This window comes from Xenopus laevis, chromosome 6L, assembly GCF_017654675.1.
Source record: "Xenopus laevis strain J_2021 chromosome 6L, Xenopus_laevis_v10.1, whole genome shotgun sequence".
Taxonomy (NCBI): Eukaryota; Metazoa; Chordata; class Amphibia; order Anura; family Pipidae; genus Xenopus; species Xenopus laevis.
In genome coordinates, this window is record NC_054381.1 from 157,709,601 (window position 1) to 157,731,435 (window position 21,835).

At 40.0% G+C, this 21,835-nt stretch overlaps 1 protein-coding gene across 1 annotated transcript in view; it reads right to left on the reverse strand.

Moving 5' to 3' along the window:
* The window catches only part of trappc9.L (trafficking protein particle complex subunit 9 L homeolog), a gene marked incomplete at its 5' end in the record, with an annotated part of 331,258 nt that overhangs the window by 192,249 nt on the left and 117,174 nt on the right, over positions 1 to 21,835 (reverse strand). The window contains 1 exon segment of the mRNA NM_001089879.1: positions 20,238 to 20,348. Within this exon segment, the coding sequence (NP_001083348.1) occupies positions 20,238 to 20,348 (111 nt within the window).

Below are 21,835 nucleotides of genomic sequence, written 5' to 3' on the forward strand. Positions count from 1 at the left end.
AAAGTGGTACCAATGAGCCCCGCAGTCTCACCCTGCTCCTGTGCATATTATCTATAGAGATATATAATTTGAGGAAAATAGCAGCTCTCTGAGAAGAAGGAACGTGGCGTAAATGTCAGCGAGCGCTGAGGCAGTGGTTGGGAATATTAGTAAGTAAAAAGCTTTTTACTAAAGACTGAATATAAAAGGTTATAAATAATAAGCAGTTTGGGTGACTGAGATAATAAATTGCATTTCTTTCCTTTATGCACAGGTCACAGACACACAGCAACATTAGTTGGCCAATATATTACAAATAGGCCTGAAAGAGGGGCATATTCTCTAATCTCCTCGCACTTCGATACGAATGTTGGACAAAAGCTGCTCATCTACTGTACATGCAGAGCCAATGAGATCAGAGCAATCTGACCATAGAGTGCCCTCCGTTGCATTGTCTCTGTGGTTTTCAGCTCATGTGGTCGATATAAATGTGGTGCAGCTCACTACTTCAACTTTAAGGGAACAGTTCAGTGTAAAACTGGGTAAATAGGCTGTGCTAAATAAAAAATGTATCTAATATAGTTAGTTAGGCAAAAATGTAATGTATAAAGGCTGGAGTGACTGGATGTGTAACATAATAGCCAGAACACTACTTCCTGCTTTTCAGCTCTCTAACTCTGAGTTAATGACTATAAGAGGGGCCACATGGGACATAACTGTTCAGTGAGAGAGTGTGTGTGTACAGGTTATTGTTAGTTCTGCTGTATCCTATAGAAATATCACAGTTTGAATTATTCCATGTATAGTGTGTGTGTGTGCGTGTGCACGAACCTCGGAAACGTATTCTTTTAGCCCCGAGACCCCCTAGAAACATTATTTCAAGTGTATGGGGACCTCTGACGGGCTTCCCCAATCGATGGGGCAGGGCTAAAAATCCCGTCTGATCTCATATCGCATTTGTTCGTTGTTGTGGTCCCGCAATCTGACCGCCTGTATTCCTGTATTATGATCTGATCATTGGACCCTAAGGCCCACCATCGGACCTCAAGGAGGGCATATGGGAAAGAGATCCACTCTTTTGACAACATCGCCAAATGAGCAGATCTCTCGGTGTATGTCCACCTTAACTCTTCATTCTCTCTTCATGCAGCAGTTGGGTGTCAGATAATTATCAACAGTTAGATCCAATATATCTTATAGGGGGACTCCCTGCCTAGAAGATGTATTAGAGCTCACTCTATTAAACTCACCAGACATCATGTCTCTCTACATGCAGAATTTGTGCAAAAGGCAGTTATTTTGTTATATTGTGTTTTTACTAGAATCAGTTATTTGAGTGAGCTCTAATTCATCTGCTAGGAAAGGAGCCCCCCTATAAGATATAATGGATCATTCATCTGACACCCGACTGCTGCATGAAGACAGAATGAGGAGAAACAGATGCTGAGGGAGGGATAGTGAAGATAAACGTGATTATTTCAGAAACGATAAAGAATGTTTAATTGATTGTATTTACAAAGTTTCTTATTTCAGTATGCTGAAATAGTGATAGTTCCCCTTTAACAAGAAGAGAGAGAATGCGAGGCAGTGGAATGAGAGAATTTCTGCCAGACAGGAGCGGTGCCACTTGCTGTGTGTGTCAGTGGGTGAGACGGTTGTCTTTCGTTCCAGCTTTTATTCTGCCACCTGTGATATTGGCTGCCATCTTTACAAATAAGATTACAGGGCCCGAGTCGTGTTCTAGTTGAGTTTGTCAGCCAGTACAATGCCCAGCTCCCCAAAAGGAGATTTAAAGCAGATACATAATGAAATGAGATATTTTTGCTCAGTTTTTCACATGCGGAGGCTCCGGTGGGAGGGCAGACAGCAGAATTTGGCACAGCCAAGCTGGGCACAAGCTTTGGAGTGAGTGGAAGTGACATTGGGGAAAGGGATGATTTATGGAGAGGTTTGTGCAGCAGAGCTGTGAGATGAATTGCTATTCTCCGCCAGTTGGAAAGTATTAAGTGAGCTCAGGACGTTTCCAGCCGACGGCCCTCCTTGAGAAGATTTTGTCTCAGGGAAACGGCCCTGAAATACCATGTGGGGGGGGTAGTTGTCTCCAATGTACTCTACATCCAAGGTGTCGGACAGCTGCTGTTTAAATAGGAATCAACAATCTGATGAGAACATGAGAAAACACAAGGGGGAGACAAATTAAATTGACCTTCAAAAATGACAACGGGTTCTGTAACTATGGGGGTCACAGGCTGCATTGAATACAGATTATTAGGGGCTTAAGAGTATGAGGGCTTGTATTATAAGATCCATCTTTACTCAACTGGGTACACCAACATGCAGTGCCAAATGGGCGATCTAATTGTTTGACCCCAGGGTGAATAATTGCATCGTTATAATGGGGCATTCTGCCTTCCCAGTGGATGCCAGTAGATTTCATCTGCTGATTTATGTGGTGGGTGGGCACATAGCATGTAGGCAACTGGTGGGTGGGCACATAACATATAGGCACCTAGTGGGTGGGCTCATAGCATATCGGCAACTGGCGGGTGGGCACATAACATACCAGGACCTGGCTGGTGGGCACAGAGCATATTGGCACCTGGCGGGTGGGCGCATAGAATATCGGAACCTAGCGGGTGGGCACATAGCATATAGGCACCTAGCGGGCATATCAGCAATTTTTCCCCTTCCCATCCCTAATTTGCATATGCAAATTAGGGTTCGGATTCGGCCGAATCTTTCACAAAGGATTCGGGGGTTCGGCCAAATCCAAAATAGTGGATTCGGTGCATCCCTATGCACAATATTAGAGGATCAGCAACCTCACAATTGGTCTGGGAAAAAAGAGTATCGCCACACAAGGCATTAGCGTTGCAGGGAGCACCCTGCTCGTTTATTGTGCAGAAATGCAACATTTCGGGACACACCCCTTTGTCAAGCATGACAAAGGGGCGTGTCCCTGAAACGTAGCATTTCCGCACAATAAACGAGCAGGGTGCTCCGTGCAACGCGAATGCCTCGTGTGCCGATATTCTTTTTCCCCAGACACAGTGTATCAGTACCTGGTGGGTGGGCACATAGAATTTCACAGACTCCCTGTAAGATGCCATATCGGCACCTGATAGGTGGGTGGGCACATAGTGTATCAGCACCGGGCAGGTGGGCAGCTCTCCAGTTTGGAATTTAAACTCTCATCTGAATGGTCCCATTCATTCCAGCAAAAAGCAAGATGACGGCTCCCCACCCAGAGAATAAGAGAATTAGAAATGAGCCCAGGTTGGTGCTGTAGGACTATGTGCCAGTGGTTGCAGTTAGAATCCAGTAGCCAGTAATATCAGAACTGAGCCCCCCAGCCTGAGAGAGTGCGCAGCAAGTGTCAAAAGGAGAGATTTCAGCGATTCTCTGGGGAAGAAATCAGTGTTGTTACAGAATAATTACATGTGACATTTCAGCTCCGCGTTTTAACTTTCTTTTTATCAACGAGGAGGCAATTTGATGTTTATGTCCCCATAAAATGGGTTGTTAATTCTAGTATAAATGGTGCAGCTATTCTTCTAAAGGAAACATTCTGTGGCTTTTCAAATCTTCTTATATTCTCTATACCAGGGCAATGTGGGATTTCTGTTTTTTTAACCAGGGAACGGGTTTCCCACCAATTCAAAATGCAGTTTATGAACAATTTACTGTAAAGTATTGCCGCTTGCTTTAAACATTGTCATCAAACTAATTGAATCACCTTTATCATTATCCTCTCTGCTCCTCTGCCTGTAAGCTGCCATCTAAGTGTTAAAATCTAAGCTACTACTTCTTGCCTTCAATCTACAAGCAGCCATTGATGTTCTAGTCCCACCCACTTCTTCAGTTACACACTTCCTGCTTCTCCCCTTTAAAACTTCCAGTCCCTCTTACTTCCCCAGAGTATTCTAGCACAGCCCACACACAGTTTTCTAGTCCCACCCACTGCTTGAATTACACAGTCCCTGTAAGCTGCAGGGTTCTAGTCACACCCACTATTCAGTTAGAGACTCCTTGTCCCACCCCATGTAAACTGCCACCTTTTCTGCCAGTGGAGAGCGGGCAGGGCGGTTACGCGGCGGGGGGCGGGCCTTTATGCGGTGGGCCGTAACATCAGGGGGAGTGGCTATGACACGGCAATCAGCCGATCGTCATGTCTATCATTAGGAAACATGCCCGGTTTTCCCTTCAAATTATCGTGGCAAACCGAATCAGTGTTCTAATCCCACCCACTGCTTGAATTACACAGTTCCTGCCCCTCCCCTGTAAACTACAGTGTTCTAATCCCACCCACTATTGAGTTAAAGACTCCTTGTCCCATCCCCTGTAAGCTGCCATGAGTGTTCTAGTCCCACCCACCACTTCAGTTACACACTTCCTGTCATACAATTCCTGTTTCACTACTGCCAGAGTAGTCCCACCCACTGCTTGAATTACACAGTTCCTGCCCCTCCCCTGTAAAATGCAGTGTTCTAATCCCACCCACAATTCAGTTAAAGGAGAAGGAAAGGTTAAAACTAAGTAAGCCTTATCAGAAAGGTCCACCTAAATATACCAGTAAACCCTCAAAGTAATGCTGTTCTGAGTTCCCTGTCAAAAGAAACACAGCATTTCTTTCCTTCTATTGTGTACTCATGGGCTTCTGTATCAGACTTCCTGCCTTCAGCTTAAACCTCATTGCCCTGGGCAAGAGCATGCTCAGTTTGCGCCCCCCCCTGCCTCCCTTCTCTACTGTAATCTGAGCCCAGAGCAGGGAGAGATTCAGGCAGGAAGTGATGTCACACCACATTAATACTGCAGCTCCTATCCTAAACAAACAGAGTTTCTAGAGCTTTTTACTCAGGTATGGTAAAACATTCTACAGAATAAATATAGCATTCTATCTTGCACTATTGCAGCAAATCTATTGGCAATAAAATGCCTCCGTAGCTTTCCTTCTCCTTTAAAGACTCCTTATCCCATCCCCTGTAAGCTGCCATCAGTATATTCTAGTCCCACCCACTGCTTGAATTACACACTTCCTGATCAACTCCTGCGAGAGTGGAAGTCCCACCCACTGTTTAAGTTACACTTCCTGCATCTTCCCCTTTAAGAGGGCAGAATGTTCTGGTCCAATCCATTACTTGAGTTACAGACTCCCTGTGAGATGCCAAAATGTCTCTGAATATAAAGCAGAAGATTGTGAGTTCACATAGGAGGGAATAAGCATACTACATTTTATATATTAAACCTTCTACTGAAGGTTTGAATTTAGGCTCATTTAGATGAGATCAAATTTTGGGTTGAAATGACCTGGCTTGGATAGACTGTAGAGAGTATGTATGTAGCTACCGTGTGGTTAGACACCTAGCATTCTGTTGGTAAGCGTAACTAAAGCCATTCTGTTGCAGAGAGGGAACCTCTTGGGTTGGGTGCCCAAGAAAAATGTTCTCTTTTCTCTTCCCTGAACCCGTTTGTGTTAGTGATGAACCCATAGACTCAGAGGAAAAGCCCGAGGCTTCTGATCCTCATGCTGGGCTGGTTCCACTCCAGCTCGGGAGCTAATGATAACAGTGAAACAGGATAAAGTAAACTCGACAGGAGGAAGAATTCCTGACCCAACAAACGCACACGTGTCTAACATGGTTACCAGAGGTGTCAATCAACCCACCCAACCCAGGAGAAGCCTGCCAGCCGCTGGGGCGTGAAACGTCTTAGGTATTAATTAAATGCAGGGTGATCAATGGGGAGAAGGTATCGTCCTTATATAACAGCCCTATTAGCCCTGAGTCCTGCAGAATCCTTATTATTTACTGAGCAGCTACAGAATCGCACACAGCCTGTCCTGAAAATAAGATTCATAAAGAGAATCCCCGGATGTGAACACAAGAGCAATGCTCACCAACACACTGATCCAATACGGGGGCCGCCATCAGAAATCATGGGCTCCCGTACTACTTTATACCTGCCAACTATAGTATAATATATAGTATAATAACTATAGTATAATATATAGTATAATAACTATAGCATAATATATAGTATATTAACTATAGGATAATATATAGTATAATAACTATAGTATAATATATAGTATAATAACTATAGTATAATATATAGTATAATAACTATAGTATAATATATAGTATAATAACTATAGGATAATATATAGTATAATAACTATAGCATAATAATAGTATAATAACTATAGTATATATATAACTATAGTATAATATATAGTATAATAACTATAGTATAATATATAGTATAATAACTATAGTATAATATATAGTATAATAACTATAGTATAATATATAGTATAATAACTATAGCATAATATAATATATAGCATAATAACTATAGTATAATATATAGTATAATAACTATAGTATAATATACAGTATAATAACTATAGGATAATATATAGTATAATAACTATAGTATAATATATAGTATAATAACTATAGTATAATATATAGTATAATAACTATAGTATAATATATAGTATAATAACTATAGTATAATATATAGTATAATAACTATAGTATAATATATAGTATAATAACTATAGTATAATATATAGTATAATAACTATAGTATAATATATAGTATAATAACTATAGTATAATATATAGTATAATAACTATAGCATAATATAATATATAGCATAATAACTATAGTATAATATATAGTATAATAATAACTATAGTATAATATACAGTATAATAACTATAGATAATATATAGTATAATAACTATAGTATAATATATAGTATAATAACTATAGTATAATATATAGTATAATAACTATAGTATAATATACAGTATAATAACTATAGTATATACAGTATAATACTATAGGATAATATAGTATAATAACTATAGTATAATATATAGTATAATAACTATAGTATAATATATAGTATAATAACTATAGTATAATATATAGTATAATAACTATAGTATAATATATAGTATAATAACTATAGTATAATAACTATAGTATAATATATAGTATAATAACTATAGTATAATATATAGTATAATAACTATAGTATAATATATAGTATAATAACTATAGTATAATATATAGTATAATAACTATAATATAATATATAGTATAATAACTATAATATAATATATAGTATAATAACTATAGTATAATATATAGTATAATAACTATAGCATAATATAATATATAGCATAATAACTATAGTATAATATATAGTATAATAACTATAGTATAATATATAGTATAATAAATAGTATAATTATAATATATTGGGGCCCCAATGAAAAAATAAACTAAAGGAATGGTCAAATCCCCCGATTACTTGAATTTCTCTCAATAACACCAAAACCGCACCCACAATCTGCCCAAACGCTGAACTCAAAACACTCCCTTGCAATCTCTGACCCCTTACAGCACTCGGATCAGACCACTGCTCTATAGGGGAATCCATCTGCCACCGGACCCCTAACTAAACTCTCCCCCCCCATCCCTTGCTGATGGAGACACAGATTTATCTAACTTAAAGGGGTTGGTCACATTTAAATTAACTGTTAATATGATGTAGAGAGTGATATTCTGAGACAATTTGCAATTGGTTTTCATTATTTATTATTTGTGGTTTTTGACTTATTTAGCTTTTTATTCAGAATCTCCCCAGTTTGCCATTTCATCTCCAAATCCCCCTAGCAACCATGTACTGATATGAATAAGAGACTGGAATATAAATAGGAGAGGCCTGAATAGAAAGAGGAGCAATAAAAAGTAACAATAACAATACATTTGTAGCCTTACAGAGCCTTTGTTTTTAGATGGGGTCAGTGACCCCCATTTGAAAGCTGAACAGAGCTTTTTTTCAAAACCGATACAAAATAAATCATGAAGACCAATTGAAACGTTGCTTAAAATTGACCATTCTAGAACATACTTAAAGGTGAACCACCCCTTTCAGGGCAAAGAACTTCTAACTACATACCTCCCAACATTTTGGAAACAGAAAGAGGGACAAAAAGTTTTGCCGTGCCCATTTTTTGTGGCCACGCCCCCCTAATTACCATGTCCATTTTACAAAATTTGGCAGGATATGAAAAGTTTGAACACATTTATATGGTTTTTATATGTTATTACAGTTTTGCTAATGAAGGTGAATTGCCCTTTAAGCTGTGAGTATTCGTTCTTATCTTATCTAAAACTGTTACAAAAGTATGTTAAGTATGTGTTCTGGGCTGTCTGCCAAGAGCCAATTAAGTTAGAAACTTTGTAACTTTTTTCTGGCTGTTCAGTGCAGCAGATCAAAGAGAAATTCGGGAAATATCAGTACATATCCAGGATTGCGGATTGAGCTCTCAAAACGGGACAGTTGGAAGGTATATGTCATATTATTGTACATGTGCCACCCCGTTTTCTTGTCCATTATTCTTCCATTCACTGCTGGTTCCGACTTAACATTGAAATACTGTTGCATTAGTCAGCTCTCCTCCAGCAGAGACTCCAGTTTACACAATGTTCTATGATTTAACAAAGTCTTTTACGCTAGAGTTTACTTGCCCTTACCCCTCCCCAGCCCTAACTCCAAGTCTGGCTGGAAGAAGACACGGCAGCATAAAATACTAGAAACACACAAACCTTCTCCAGCTAATGACCCCGATACTCGGCATTGTACCATTCATTATTTAAGCAACTAAATAAACAACAGCATAAAATCATTTATTTATGAAGAGAGGTCGCTATTAATCGTTATTGTTGGCAAAGCAAAACGTGAGAAAATGCAGAGTAAATACAATTATATTTTTAAAAAAACCCAATGCGGGAGTCTCTGGGGGCTCTATTATGCCTGGGGCAGAACTCAGGCCAAGTAATAAATGTAAAGACAAGGACAGTAATGGGGAGGAGTAGAGCAGGGGGGCAAAGGTTTTGTGTCCTGGGAAATGGTGAATAATTCTGCAAGTTTTAGTTCAACAGCAGCTTTAACTTTCCCTGGCACAGCTGCTCCTGGATTCCCATTCACTTACACCTACAATTTATCTTTATATCCGTACTTATATCAACCTACTTGATTCTACATTACAGAATAGTATTTCCAGTCTAACCCTTGTGAAAAATGTAACCATCCGACTGTAAATGATAAGGATATTAGAGTCACTGAGGGGTTGTTCTGTGACCATATAAAGGCACAAGGTTGCAGGCTGAGTTATACAGGGAACTCTGAGTATCACTCATGTATTATAAGGGATAATGGACCCCCTACTGTAAATTATAAGGATATTAGAAGTCACTGAGGGGTTGTTCTGTGACCATATAAAGGCACAAGGCTGCAGGCTGAGTTATACAGGGAACTCTGAGTATCACTCGTGTATTATAAGGGATAATGTACCCCCTACTGTAAATGATAAGGATATTAGAGTCACTGAGGGGTTCTGTGACCATATAAAGGCACAAGGCTGCAGGCTGAGTTATACAGGGAACTCTGAGTATCACTCATGTATTATAAGGGATAATGTACCCCCTACTGTAAATGATAAGGATATTAGAAGTTACTGAGGGGTTGTTCTGTGACCATATAAAGGCACAAGGCTGCAGGCTGAGTTATACAGGGAACTCTGAGTATCACTCATGTATTATAAGGGATAATGTACCCCCTACTGTAAATGATAAGGATATTAGAAGTCACTGAGGGGTTGTTCTGTGACCATATAAAGGCACAAGGCTGCAGGCTGAGTTATACAGGGAACTCTGAGGATCACTCATGTTTTATAAGGGATAATGTACCCCCTACTGTAAATAAGGATATTAGAAATCAGTGAGGAGTTCTGTGACCATAGAGTATCTTCGTACTGGTCATGGGGTCATTCTCCATTTTAGTACATTTTTCCTGGCCCGGTACCTATACCTCTCTCTCTCTCTCTCTCTCTCTCCCTCTCTCTCTCTCTCTCTCCTAAATTTATTATTTAGATTGTGTTTCCATCAATCTCAGAATTACACAATCACAACAAGCAGGAGCCACTTTGTGACAATTTGTGATTAAGACAATTTGTGTATCGCCCCAAAACCTTCCATGTTTAATCTGCAAAGGACTTTCATGATCCAGTTTTTTATGAATAGGCGACAGGTCCACTTTAAATGAGTGGATTCTGAATCTTGACTTTGTGGTAAAAACGTCAGAAAGTGAAGTCACTTAATCAATGTAACAAAGTGATTGTGGTCGGAGATAAAGAGCAAGACATGTCTGCCGACGCAGCGCTGCCTTCAACCTTTAATGAGACTATTTCTCTGCAAAATGTCATGTTAATTAGCTGGGAATCTAATTATTAGCTCTTCACATATAACAGTAAAGGCAATGTTTATGGTGTCTGACACCGGACCTGCCAAGAGGTTTTTTCCCCCCAAAGCACCGAGTCGCGACTCTGTCAGTGAGTAAAGCTGAACTGGTCCGACAGGGGAAGGATAGAGAGGAAAGGGCAGTAATGTGAGACACACACAGAGACAATGTCATGTGACTGAGAGTAGCAACGTTATTGGCACATCTTGGAAAGATCAGGCTGTATCCACAAACTTCCATAGGTGGATTACTAGCTAATTACTACTGCTTAAAGGAAAACTAAAGCCCAACAAAAATTCTGTTCCAGCCCAAGCCCCTACACCCGTTTAGCAGTAAAGATCTGTGTCTCCAAAGATGCCCCAGTAGCTCCCCATCTTCTTTTCTGCTGATTCACTGCACATGCTCTGTGCTGCTGTCACTTACTGAGCTTAGGAACCCACTCACAATATACTATATATATATATATATATATATATATATATATATATATATATATATATATATATATATATATATATATTATATATATATATATATGTATATATATATATATATATATGTATATATATATATATATATGTATATATATATATATATATGTATATATATATATATATAGAGAATATAAAATTCACAAGGCCGATTATTAATTAGTTCAAAATCACATTACACGGCAGCATAGAAATCAGTGCAGTCTGAAATTATTAAAGCCACAGTAATGCCAAAAAGTGTTTTAAAAGAATGACAATATAATGCACTGTTGCCCTGCACTGGTAAAACTGGTGTGTTTTCTGCAGAAAAACTGTTATCGTTTATATAAACAAGCTGCTGTGTAGCCATTAGGGCAGCCATTCAAGCACAGGATACACAGTAGATAACAGATAAGTACTACTATAGTTTATATAAACAAGCTGCTGTGTAGCCATGGGGGCAGCCATTCAAGCACAGGATACACAGTAGATAACAGATAAGTACTACTATAGTTTATATAAACAAGCTGCTGTGTAGCCATGGGGGCAGCCATTCAAGCACAGGATACACAGTAGATAACAGATAAGTACTACTATAGTTCATATAAACAAGCTGATGTGTAGCCATGGGAGCAGCCATTCAAGCACAAGGTACACAATGGATCACAGAAGAATTACATTGTATACTAAAAGGCTTATTGATTATATATTGCGTATCCTGTGCCTTTTTCAGCTTTATGGTCCCCATAGACGCGACGATTCTTCTTGCCGAACGACCGATTTTAGCGAAGTCCGACCAATCCTTCAAAATTATCGTGCGGTTAGTGGTATTCGAACGATCGTACATCTTACGATTTTTCGGCCGACATCTGTCAGGAAATTGATCGGCCAGGTCAAAAAATCTTTGTCGGTCCCAGTGCAATGTATCTATGTTTGCAGGGCCCAGCAGGCAGCTCCCCTTTGTTTTCCTGCCAAATTGGTCTTTTTAGTTGATGGTAAATTCGTACGATCGTTCTGAGAAGATATTGGTCTCACGATCAGGATCTGATCTTTTAAAAATCTCAACATCTATGGCCAGCTTTAAACTACAAAGCAGTTTGTTTATATAAACTATTGTAGAGTTTCTGCAACAAACACACCAGTACGAGTGCAGCACAATCTATACATTATATTTTCATTACTTTCATACACTTTAATTTTTTGGTGTTACTGTTCTTTAATGATCAAACCTGTAGCAGTTTCACCTATGAAAAACCTAATTTTACAACTGGTTTGTTGATTTCCAATGACCCCTAAGTTTAGCTTCTCAGCAGCAGCCCAGAGCCCACTGAGCATGTGCAGAGCCACTGACTCACAAAAGAGGCATAACAAAATCCAAGATGGGGAGCTGCTGGGGGCAATTTTGAATTCCTGGGTCATTACTGTTATAGTTCTACTGAATCTCTGGGCTGGTAAAGTAAGTTTAATATAAACAATACAGAATTTCTAACCATATTCATTTTTAGGGTTCATTTGAGGTTATTTGGGAGCAGCTCCAATGAGGCAACGATATGGGGACAAAAGTACTTTTTGGCAAATTCCACCTGCCTCTAAACTTTAAAGGTAACAGTGAATGAACAAGTGTCCTCTCTTGCACAGTTTCTTTTCACATAATAATGTTACAGACAGATAATATCCATATATTAAAGGCTGAAAAGGCTCTCTGAAAGCACTTGAGATAATAATGGTCGGTTAAAAAGGGTGACCTTTCCAATGGAGGCTGTAATGAGATGTTTCCCTATCACTTCTGCTACTTCATTGGATGACATTTCTGTTTTTTCCTACATTTTCATCCACGGTATTATTTTAAGTAGAACTATACTATTAGAGGTGGGTTTCAGTACTGAGCAGCAAACTCTTCTGTGATTAATTCCAATGGGTAAAGATTTTTCTTGTTTTTTCTGTCTGTTTTATCTCTGGGAAGGGAGTGTGACTGTGGGATAGCAGGTATAGTAGGGAGAGATGGTGCCTATAGTAACAGTGGATAATAGTCTCTGGGAAGGGAGTGTGACTGTGGGATAGCAGGTATAGTAGGGAGAGATGGTGCCTATAGTAACAGTGGGATAATAGTCTCTGGGAAGGGAGTGTGACTGTGGGATAGCAGGTATAGTAGGGAGAGATGGTGCCTATAGTAACAGTGGATAATAGTCTCTGGGAAGGGAGTGTGACTGTGTGATAGCAGGTATAGTAGGGAGAGATGGTGTCTATAGTAACAGTGGGATAATAGTCTCTGGGAAGGGAGTGTGACTGTGGGATAGCAGGTATAGTAGGGAGAGATGGTGTCTATAGTAACAGTGGGATAATAGTCTCTGGGAAGGGAGTGTGAATGTGGGATAGCAGGTATAGTAGGGAGAGATGTGTCTATAGTAACAGTGGATAATAGTCTCTGGGAAGGGAGTGTGACTGTGGAATAGCAGGTATAGTAGGGAGAGGTGGTGCCTATAGTAACAGTGGATAATAGTCTCTGGGAAGGGAGTATGACTGTGGGATAGCAGGTAAAGTAGGGAGAGATGGTGCCTATAGTAACAGTGGGATAGTAGTCTCTGGGAAGGGAGTGTGACTGTGGGATAGCAATTATAGTAGGGAGAGATGTGTCTATAGTAACAGTGGATAATAGTCTCTGGGAAGGGAGTGTGACTGTGGAATAGCAGGTATAGTAGGGAGAGATGGTGTCTATAGTAACAGTGGGATAATAGTCTCTGGGAAGGGAGTGTGACTGTGGGATAGCAGGTATAGTAGGGAGAGATGGTGTCTATAGTAACAGTGGGATAATAGTCTCTGGGAAGGGAGTGTGACTGTGGGATAGCAGGTATAGTAGGGAGAGATGGTGTCTATAGTAACAGTGGATAATAGTCTCTGGGAAGGGAGTGTGACTGTGGAATAGCAGGTATAGTAGGGAGAGATGGTGTCTATAGTAACAGTGGGATAATAGTCTCTGGGAAGGGAGTGTGACTGTGGGATAGCAGGTATAGTAGGGAGAGATGGTGTCTATAGTAACAGTGGATAATAGTCTCTGGGAAGGGAGTGTGACTGTGGGATAGCAGGTATAGTAGGGAGAGATGGTGTCTATAGTAACAGTGGATAATAGTCTCTGGGAAGGGAGTGTGACTGTGGGATAGCAGGTATAGTAGGGAGAGATGGTGCCTATAGTAACAGTGGATAATAGTCTCTGGGAAGGGAGTGTGACTGTGGATAGCAGGTATAGTAGGAGAGATGGTGTCTATAGTAACAGTGGATTAATAGTCTCTGGAAGGGAGTGTGACTGTGGGATAGCAGGTATAGTAGGGAGAGATGGTGTCTATAGTAACAGTGGATAATAGTCTCTGGGAAGGGAGTGTGACTGTGGGATAGCAGGTATAGTAGGGAGAGATGGTGTCTATAGTAATAGTGGATAATAGTCTCGGGAAGGGAGTGTGACTTGTGGGATAGCAGGTATAGTAGGGAGAGATGGTGTCTATAGTAACAGTGGGATAATAGTCTCTGGGAAGGGAGTGTGACTGTGGGATAGCAGGTATAGTAGGGAGAGATGGTGAGTATAGTAACAGTGGATAATAGTCTCTGGGAAGGGAGTGTGACTGTGGGATAGCAGGTATAGTAGGGAGAGATGGTGTCTATAGTAACAGTGGACAATAGTCTCTGGGAAGGGAGTGTGACTGTGGGATAGCAGGTATAGTAGGGAGAGATGGTGCCTATAGTAACAGTGGATAATAGTCTCTGGGAAGGGAGTGTGACTGTGGGATAGCAGGTATAGTAGGGAGAGATGGTGTCTATAGTAACAGTGGATAATAGTCTCTGGGAACGGAGTGTGACTGTGGGATAGCAGGTATAGTAGCGAGAGATGGTGCCTATAGTAACAGTGGGATAATAGTCTTTGGGAAGGGAGTGTGACTGTGGGATAGCAGGTATAGTAGCGAGAGATGGTGCCTATAGTAACAGTGGATAATAGTCTCTGGGAAGGGAGTGTGACTGTGGGATAGCAGGTATAGTAGGGAGAGATGGTGTCTATAGTAACAGTGGATAATAGTCTCTGGGAAGGGAGTGTGACTGTGGGATAGCATAGCAGGTATAGTAGGGAGAGATGGTGCCTATAGTAACAGTGGATAATAGTCTCTGGGAAGGGAGTGTGACTGTGGGATAGCAGGTATAGTAGGGAGAGATGGTGCCTATAGTAACAGTGGATAATAGTCTCTGGGAAGGGAGTGTGACTGTGGGATAGCAGGTATAGTAGGGAGAGATGGTGCCTATAGTAACAGTGGATAATAGTCTCTGGGAAGGGAGTGTGACTGTGGGATAGCAGGTATAGTAGGGAGAGATGGTGTCTATAGTAACAGTGGGATAATAGTCTCTGGGAAGGGAGTGTGACTGTGGGATAGCAGGTATAGTAGGGAGAGACGGATCTGTTACATTAGTGATGTGCAACATACAGCCCTTTATTTTTTGCTCAAATTGAACCCCAGCACCCACCAATGAAAGAAGGAACCATAGGCTGGGCAGTGTCTCTTTATAAAGGCAACAGAGATTGGTTGACTTATGACCTTCCTCTAGATCAGTTAATACTAGGTCAGAATAAGTTTAAACATATAGTTGGATTTTATTGGCGAGTGTTTTGTCAATTTACAACTACTACATAACTATGACAAGGAGTCTGGCCTATGATGTATGACGCAGCAAATACCCCAGAGGAGACTTATGAGTGATGAGAAACACAGAGTAGCTCTAGAAGCATTTGGCTCTTGAAGTAATTTGCTCTCCTTGTTTATAAGAAGCTGGCGATTATCTTATTTGCTTTGGCTGATTCTAACGAACATAAAAACAAATGGAGATCAACCAATCTAGCTAATGCGGATAGCAGTAATTAAACATAATTTGGTTGAGTTTATACTTAAAGCTGTTATAGAGCAAGAGGATTAATTAGGCAAACTCAAACTAAAACAGAGAGCAATACATTGGAAACATTATGATCTTAAAAGGTATTGAACCTGGTCACCTTCACTTAGTTTTTAATCTTAATACAACGTGGATATTTGTGATTTTTGGGAGGGTTGATGACAGACTATTTAATATAAGATGCAAATGGGGTAAAGTCATAAAACTCCCAAAGTTTTGGTCACTTGCCTGTCCAACATCTCCTCGTGTGAGTAAAATTCATTGGGACCAGTTAGTCACATTCTCATGGGTCTTTACCTAAAGATGCAATGGGTCCACGAGTTGGTTTAATGATTGACAAGATCTCGATTTTCATTATTTTGGGTCAGGGGCAAATCAGACATTTGGGGTACTTAGAGGTCAGTTCAACCGATGGACTTTGAGTCACCGTTGACCTAAAACACTCAGTGCCTACCAATTGCCTAACTGTCAGATGAGCCAGAAGATGTACATCACCAACAGATCACAGGTCCTGATATAGAGTGGCTTTGTCTGCATCTCGCTTTATTGTTGACATGTTTCCCAATGTGCCACCACATTGCTCTACTGTCACCATCTTATCCTTATTTATTACATCTTTCCGTGCTGTAATCATTTTGTCCTGATCTTTCCATATTGCCCTATTGTCCTGCTTTTATCTTGCCCTCCACTTTGCCCTACTACTGACCCTACTGGGCTCATTTTCATATACTGTCTCCTCTTTCTATGGTCATTTTGTCCTACTATTGTCACTTTGCTTTACTCCATCTCCCCTACTGTTGTCATGTTGTCCCACTATGGTCATCTTGATTTACTGCTGCAATATTACTTTACTATCACTATTTTGTTGCGATGCCTCCATCTTGCCCTACTGTCACCATCTTGGTTGACTGCTGCCATCACTATCACTATTATGATGCTCCATGTTGCCCTACAGTTGACATCTCATTGTGCTGCTGTGATCTTGCCCTTTAAATATCTTGGATTGCTACACATTGTAACACCCCAACACATGAATTCTACCTACAACCACTAATCTCTGGGACATCCTTAAAGGAGAAGGAAAGCTACTGAAGTAGTTTATTGCCAATAGATTAGCTACAATAGTGCAGCTATAACACTATATTTATTCTGCAGAATGCTATACCACAGCTGAGTAAACAGCTCAAGAAGCTCTGTTTGTTTAGGATAGCAGCTGCCATATTAGCTTGGTGTGACATCACTTCCTGCCTGAGTCATTCCCTCCTCACTCATAGCTCTGGGCTCAGATTACAGCAGGGAGAGAAGATGGGAGAAAGGAAAGAGGAGAGGAGCAAACTGAGCATGCTCAAGCCCTAGCCCTGGAGGTTTCAGCTGAAAACAGGAAGTCCGATACAGAAGCCCATGAGTACTCAATAGAAGGAAAGAAATGTGGTGTTTCTTTTGACAGAGGACTCAGAGCAGCATTACTTTGAGGGTTTACTGGTGTATTTATATAGACCTTTCTGATAAAGCTTACTTCATTTTAGCCTTTTCTTCTTCTTTAAATTGAAAGTTCTTGGCCAGTTGCCTCTATCTGAACTCTCCTAAGACAGCAGCCTAAGCCTCTCCTGTAAACGGCACATCCGTCTGCGACATGGACATTTGTCTTCTCAATCTGAAAACAAGGCGTCTCATTTTATACCCGTGTTGCATTTAGAGCAGCACTTTTGTATAACCACTCACCGTAATTCTATGTCAGTTTGGCCTGACTGTGGTGTTGGCAGAGAAATAACATGCTGAACATTCAGCTCTGAAGACCAAATATTAGCAGGAACAATGGGGTTCCCCTACTGGTTTATGACCTGCACAGCAAGCCAATTTGTTGTACATCTTAATAAAGGTGGCCATTGACGCACAGATAAAATCATACAGAACTCATTTTCGTACATACAGTAATTGGACGCGTATCGTATATACTCGAGTATAAGCCGTCCCGAGTATAAGCCGAGGTACCTAATTTTACCTCCAAAAACTGGGAAAGCTTATTGACTCGACTATAAGCCTAGGGTGAGAAATGCAGCAGCTTCTGGTAAGTTTCAATCAAAAAATTTAGGTTTTCTGCTCCCATTGGAGATGCCGGCGACCATTCTTGGACGCCGGCGAATATTCTTGGAGACTATTCTTAGGCACTGGCGACTATTCTAAGGCGCCGACTACTATTCTTAGGCGCGGGCGACTGTTCTTAGGCGCGGGCGACTATTCTTAGATGCGGGCGACTATTCTTAGATGCCGGCGACTATTCTTAGATGCCGGCGACTATTCTTAGATGCCGGCGACTATTCTTAGATGCCGGCGACTATTCTTAGGCGCCGGCGACCGTTTTTGCACTTGACCCGAATATAAGCCGAGGTAGAGTTTTTCAGCATATTTTGGGGGCTGAAAAACTCGGCTTATACTCGAGCATATACGGTATATGGTGGAAGACGAGCCAACTGATATCAGCAGAAGACTTGGATCGTTGATCAGGCTGGCCGGAAAATTTTGATTAGCCGCCTTTGAAGGCTCAATTGTCAGATACAAGTAGAATTCTATTCTATTGTTTCTATAGGAATAGGAAACATGAACGCTAATTAAATTCATAAATTAAAGACAATGCTAATGATGGCGCCGTGAGCAGAGGTTTCAGTGGCTAATAACAGGGAAATGCATTGTGGGAAATAACCCCAATATCTTTTTCCCCAGCGTTTTTCAAGCAAACTCAAGGCATTAAATCATTATACATCTTTATAAATACATTTTAAACAGCGGTAGAAAGGCGACAATGTGAACTGCATTTTAAAGAGGTTGTTCAACTTTGAGTTAACTGTTCGTATGATGTAAAGTGTGAAATTCTGAGACAATTGGTTTTTTATTATGTATGGTTTTTGAGTTATTTAGCTTTTTATTCAGCAGCTCTCCAGTTTGTAATTTCAGCAATCTGGTCGCTAGGGTCCAAATTGCCCTAGCAACCATGCATTGATTTAAATAAGAGACTGGAATATGAATAGGAGAGGCCTGAATAGAAAGAGGAGCAAGAGCAATACACTTGTAGCCTTACAGAGCTTTTGTTTTTAGATGGGGTCAGTGACCCCCATTTAAAAGCTCGAAAGAGTCAGAAGAAAAAGACAAATAATTAAAACACTAAAACAAACAAATAATGAAGACAAACTGAAAAGCTGCTTAGAATTGGCCATTCTGTAACATATTAAAAGTTACCTAAAAAGGTCAACCACCCCTTTAATGTCACTTTTTGGCAGATCTCCATCATTAAAAATATACCGGTACCCCTTAAAGGACATGTAAAGCCTACATTTTCCTACCATGTATATAAGTTGGGCATATCTCCCCCAGCCAAATGGCATTATTTGTACTGCATTCATCCCTCCATCTGGCAGTCATTACATTTCCCTAAAACAAATACAGCTTCACCCCCCAGCCATTTTCCCTCTGACACACAATCAGTGCATTTATATCTGCAAACAGCACATATGAGATGTAAAGTTCATGCAAATAAAGAATGCCGGCTAACACAGGCAGAATTTACTATGATGACAAGTCCTGCTTGGATTGAGCACTGTAATGGTTACTCTGAGCTCAGGAGAGGAGTTAGGATTTAAAAATAGGAGCAGACAACTAGTGCAGAGTTTCTATGGACACCAGCAATGCCATCTTTTCATTGGCTGCTAGACTGGAGTGTGTGTTTATAAATCTGAGTTGAGAAGAACTGAGCATGCTCATGAGCCAACAGCCAAAGGAAATTCCCAAGGGAGGGGGCAGAGTGGGTTAGAGGAGCAGAAGGAATCCTAAGAGATTAACGGGATGCTGCAACCTTACTATTAAAGGGAAACTAAAGTCTAAAATAGAATAAAGCTACAAATGCTGTACTTTGTATACTAAACATACAGCAAGACTGATTAATAATCAGAATATACAGACTGCACTGGGTCTGAGGATACAAATCTCGACACAGTCGCCGGCTGCTTTATAGGGAAACAAACAAAGCTGCTCAAGCTCTCGGAAGTAAGGTAGGGGGGCTCCCCCCTGCCTTTTGAAAGTATGATTGTTTACCTGCAGAGCAGTTAGGGACGGTCTGAAGTTTCCTATCTGCAGCTGTCAGAGCAAGTAAAACGAAGGGGGAATTTCACTGCATACAGTTAGGTTTCTTATAAAAATGGTACACATTTTTTAATTAGGATGTATTAGAGATAGATTTCTTTTTCATTAAAGAAAGTAAAAATGGGATTTTATTTTTTGCCTTTACATCCCCTTTAACCTTTGAACAACCAGAATGGCAGGTATTTAGAGATTTCAAAGAGGCTCTTCAGTGATTACATTTTTGCGTGGAGCGTTTACATGTCCTTTAATAAAAGTGCTTTTATCAGTAGACATGGCGGACCTCCCACACTTTGATCAACTTGATGTCCCTTTCTCATACCTAAAGATCTACAGTATAGGAGGCAACTCTGCACTGTACATGGAAAGCAAAGCAATATTTCTTGCCGTGTGATTGTAAAAGCCCTTACCTTTGGCACTCTCCAGCATGAAGAATGAGTTCCTGGTTGTCCTTGGCATTAATAGTGAGCTCATGCTCCGTTGAGTTGAAGACATCAAAGAGTAGGTGGCACTGCCTTGTGCTGCAGGGGGCACAGAACATAGGGATAAGCAATCAGCAAAATCATTAGGAGGGTACTGAACTCTGAATCTTATGCTATACTGTCCATCAGCTGGTTCTACAACCCAATTGGTTAAAAAGAACAGTATTAATACAATACAATAGTATTCTACCAAAGATAGCGAATTATAAGGCGATAGCTTTAATAAGAGCCATAGAGTGTCTGTCCCTACTTATATCACCCTAGTAAAGTAACTCCAGACAAGTGTCTTACGGGCAGATTTATTAAGGGTAAAAAATTTTCAAATTTTTTGTTTGGTGTTAAACATCAAACATTCGAATATTAATCACTCAATTCGAATGTAAATTCCAGTGTGAGATTTATCAGACCTTGACCATGAAAACAGTCCTAATTTGACTATTCACCACCAAAAACCTGCCAAATTAATTTACAAGTCAATGGCAGAGGTCCACTGACTCATTTGAATATGTTAATTGCCTTCCTGACATTCGAGTTTTTCTTGGAGGAAAATTAAATTCGAGTTTTGTTCGTATGTTCGATAACCAGAACCAAGCAACTAAACGGTGAGCTGCAGCCTATCTGTATTCAATTCTGTTCATATTCAATTCGAATACGAAACAAATTTTCAGATTGTTCCCATTCAACCGAATTTTAGGAATGTTTTCATAAATAACCTCCCATTCGTATTGCGAGTACATTTGAATTTATTAGAGCAAAAATCAATTCGACCTTTAACAAATCTGCCCATTAGTGTCACATTAGCGTGACGCCAAGTGAGGAAAGCAGATGGTTATTTTTGAATTCCAGGGTTGAAGGCAAGTTTTGTATAACAATTAGATGTATTGTCAATAGAGCCTCCTGTAGGCTGCCAGTCCTCATAGATGTTACCAATCAAAGCTCTCATTTCCAAATTCGAATTTTCAAGGGTATTTTTCAGTGAAAAAAAAAAAAAAAACTCAAATTTTTTCAAGATTTATTATACCCCCGAAGATGGAAATAGCTCAAATCCGAAAATACACCATTGAAAACTTGTCGAGGTCATGTAGAAGTCAATGGCGGAGGTCCCTTGAACCATTTGAAGATGTTACTAGCCTTCATGATGTTCAAGTTTTTTTCAGTGGGTTTCACTTGTAAACTCGATCAATTTGAGCGATTTGAGTTTTTTCACGCGAAAAACTCAATCAACTCAAGTTTTCGGGTTGTTCAACCTGAGTTCACTGATTCGATTAGAAGTTTTGCATAAAATCGGAAACAATTCGAGTTTATTCAAGGTCTAAAAAAGCTCAGAGGCTCTAAAATTCAACCTTTGATAAATAAACATGGATAAAAATGGTTAGGGAGCCAACTAATTCACTGATTCGATTAGAAGTTTTGAATAAAACGGGAAACCATTTGAGTTGTGAGTTCATTATAGTTTATTCAAGGTCTAAAAAAGCTCAGGAGGCTCTAAAATTTGACCTTTGATAAATAAACCCTTAATGTGGCTC